The sequence below is a fragment of the Kryptolebias marmoratus genome, unplaced genomic scaffold (genome assembly GCF_001649575.2).
Source record: "Kryptolebias marmoratus isolate JLee-2015 unplaced genomic scaffold, ASM164957v2 Scaffold200, whole genome shotgun sequence".
Classification (NCBI taxonomy): Eukaryota; Metazoa; Chordata; class Actinopteri; order Cyprinodontiformes; family Rivulidae; genus Kryptolebias; species Kryptolebias marmoratus.
The window spans coordinates 3,366-5,545 of NW_023665934.1; the positions used below are offsets into that span (position 1 = coordinate 3,366).

The 2,180-nt window shown below is 43.9% G+C and overlaps 1 protein-coding gene across 1 annotated transcript; it reads right to left on the minus strand.

The window, feature by feature from the left end:
* Nucleotides 1-3: 3 nt before the first annotated feature.
* LOC108229550 (low affinity immunoglobulin gamma Fc region receptor II-b-like) lies at nt 4-1,122 on the minus strand (the record flags this gene model as incomplete). Its single annotated transcript, XM_017405222.2, has 4 exons — nt 1,053-1,122; nt 596-631; nt 201-470; nt 4-122 (listed from the first exon to the last, which is right to left on the minus strand). Coding segments are annotated over exons 1-4 (456 nt in total), but the record flags the coding sequence as incomplete, so codon positions are not given.
* Nucleotides 1,123-2,180: the final 1,058 nt, after the last annotated feature.

The following is a 2,180-nucleotide window of genomic DNA, read 5'->3' on the forward strand; positions in this document are numbered from 1 at the left end:
GACGCCATCTTTAAAGAAAGCTGCTGGGAGGTTGGAGGGTTTGTCCTTTGATTGACAGCTCAGAGTGACATCATGTCCCTCCATCACAGGGAGGACAGGACTCTGCAGGATCACTGATCCACCTGAACACAGAGACAAACTCCAGCATTTCATCCATTTCCAGCAGCTTCATCAGCACTAACTCCACAGTGTGATCTTACCAGTGACAGTCAGGTTGATGGTGTTACTGGCTGCTCCAGAGCTGGACTCACACCAGTACACACCACTGTCCCTGGGGACGATGTAGCTGATGTTACAGGAGGAACCAGCTGGTTTCCCCCATCCATGTCCACAGTCAGACTGTCTGCTGGTGGTGTTTCTCCTCAGAGTCCATCCAGCAGAGCTGTGGTCCTCCTCACAGCTCAGAGACACAGAGTCTCCTTCAAAGAACTGAGATCTGCTGGGACTCACAGTCAGACCAGCTGACAGAGCTGGAAGGAAAATGTGTTCATCTTTTATTGCTCAAAATAATAAAATGTATATATATTATTTAACCAATAAACCACCTATATTTATATTATTTAAAATATTTTATTGCTGACAGAATTTTACCAACCTTGGTTTGTTAAGAAGCAGAGCAGTGAACTCAGAACTGAAAGAAATTAATTTATTAGTCAAAGTTAAAATAATTCCTCACAGAAATCTGATAAACCAGACATGTACTTAAACACAGGATATACTGAATACAACACAAGCATTTTATCCTGCAGTAGAAATACTTCAATTAAAGCTGAATGTGTTCTGAGACAGGACATCTGTAGTCACTGCTTCTTTCTATTTTACTGTTATCTTTCTAATATATGGGGAAACTGCATGAAAATAAGTTTAATTAGACTTTAAACTTTAACTCACAGCTGGTATCAGTGTTTTTTCTTGTCTCGGTTTTGTTGATGACAGTAATAAAGTTAATTTAAGGCGTCGCACCATCACATCCTTCTGATCAGACTTCAGCTGCTTTTATTCACCTTCTATCAGCTGTTCAACAGACACAAAACAAAAACATCTTTACTTACAGAGCAGACCCGGAGGAGATGTTTCTGTCATTCTGCTTCTCGCTGAAATGACCGATGATGATTTCTGTGCTGCTGAGGACATAAATAAGCTCCGCCCTCTTCCTGTGTTTAAGCTCTGAGTGGTTCTTCGTCTTCCTATGCAGTTCTTTAAGTATGTTTTTCATTATTTAACATTTAAAGCATTAAATCTCTGCTACAAATATGAGCTCAAACCCATTCCAGGTCACTTGTTGTTCAGTCAGGATGTTTGGACTCAGGAGAGGAGGCAGAGAGGAGGAACAGATGATGCTAATTAGTCAGAGACAGAAACACACACTGGGCCTGAATGAAGGGCTCAGAGGGAAGCTGAGACGGGAGAGCTTCTGGTCCGATTGGTGCAGAGAGAGAGAAGTTCACAGTCGTTCAGGTAAGGAGTTAATGTTCCTGTGTGAGGAGGGGAGGTCAGCTGCTGGCTGATAGTCAAGGCTGAGGTTAGCTGGGTGGAGAGGTGGTCAGATCAAGTCTTAGGAAGCTTCTTCAGCTTCTTCCTGACTGAACTGAACAAAGATTTTAGCTTCACAGCCTGAAAGATGCACCCCATCAGTGACATCTAGTGGTCAGCTGCAGTTACAGCAGCCACGAACATCCAGATGTTTCACACATCTGGATGATTCCAGTCAATAATGTGTGGCTATGTTCCGGTGTGTTAGTCGGAGCAGTCACTAGGGGGCAGCAGAGAGAGAGACCGTCTTCAAGTATAAGAGAGAGATTATTAAAGAACCCACAACAGATAAAACACCACACTTAGTTTTTAGCAGCTGTGTTTAAACTCAGAGCTTCAGCTGTTTAATGATTACTGTGCCAGCAGGAGGATCCTCATCCTCCAAACACCAACTCTTGGAGCAGATGAGGCCCTGAACCCATAAAACACACACACACACACGTGTATAAAAAATATTATAAAATTCCCTTCTCACCCTCCGCGGGTGGTCTTGTTTCATCCTCTGAGCTCGGGTCCTCTACCAGAGGCCTGGGAGCTTGAGGGTTCTGCGCAGTATCTTGGCTGTGCCTAGAACTGCACATTTCTGGACTGAGATGTCTGATGTTGTTCCTGGGATCTGTTGTAGCCACTGCTCCAGTTTGGGGGTG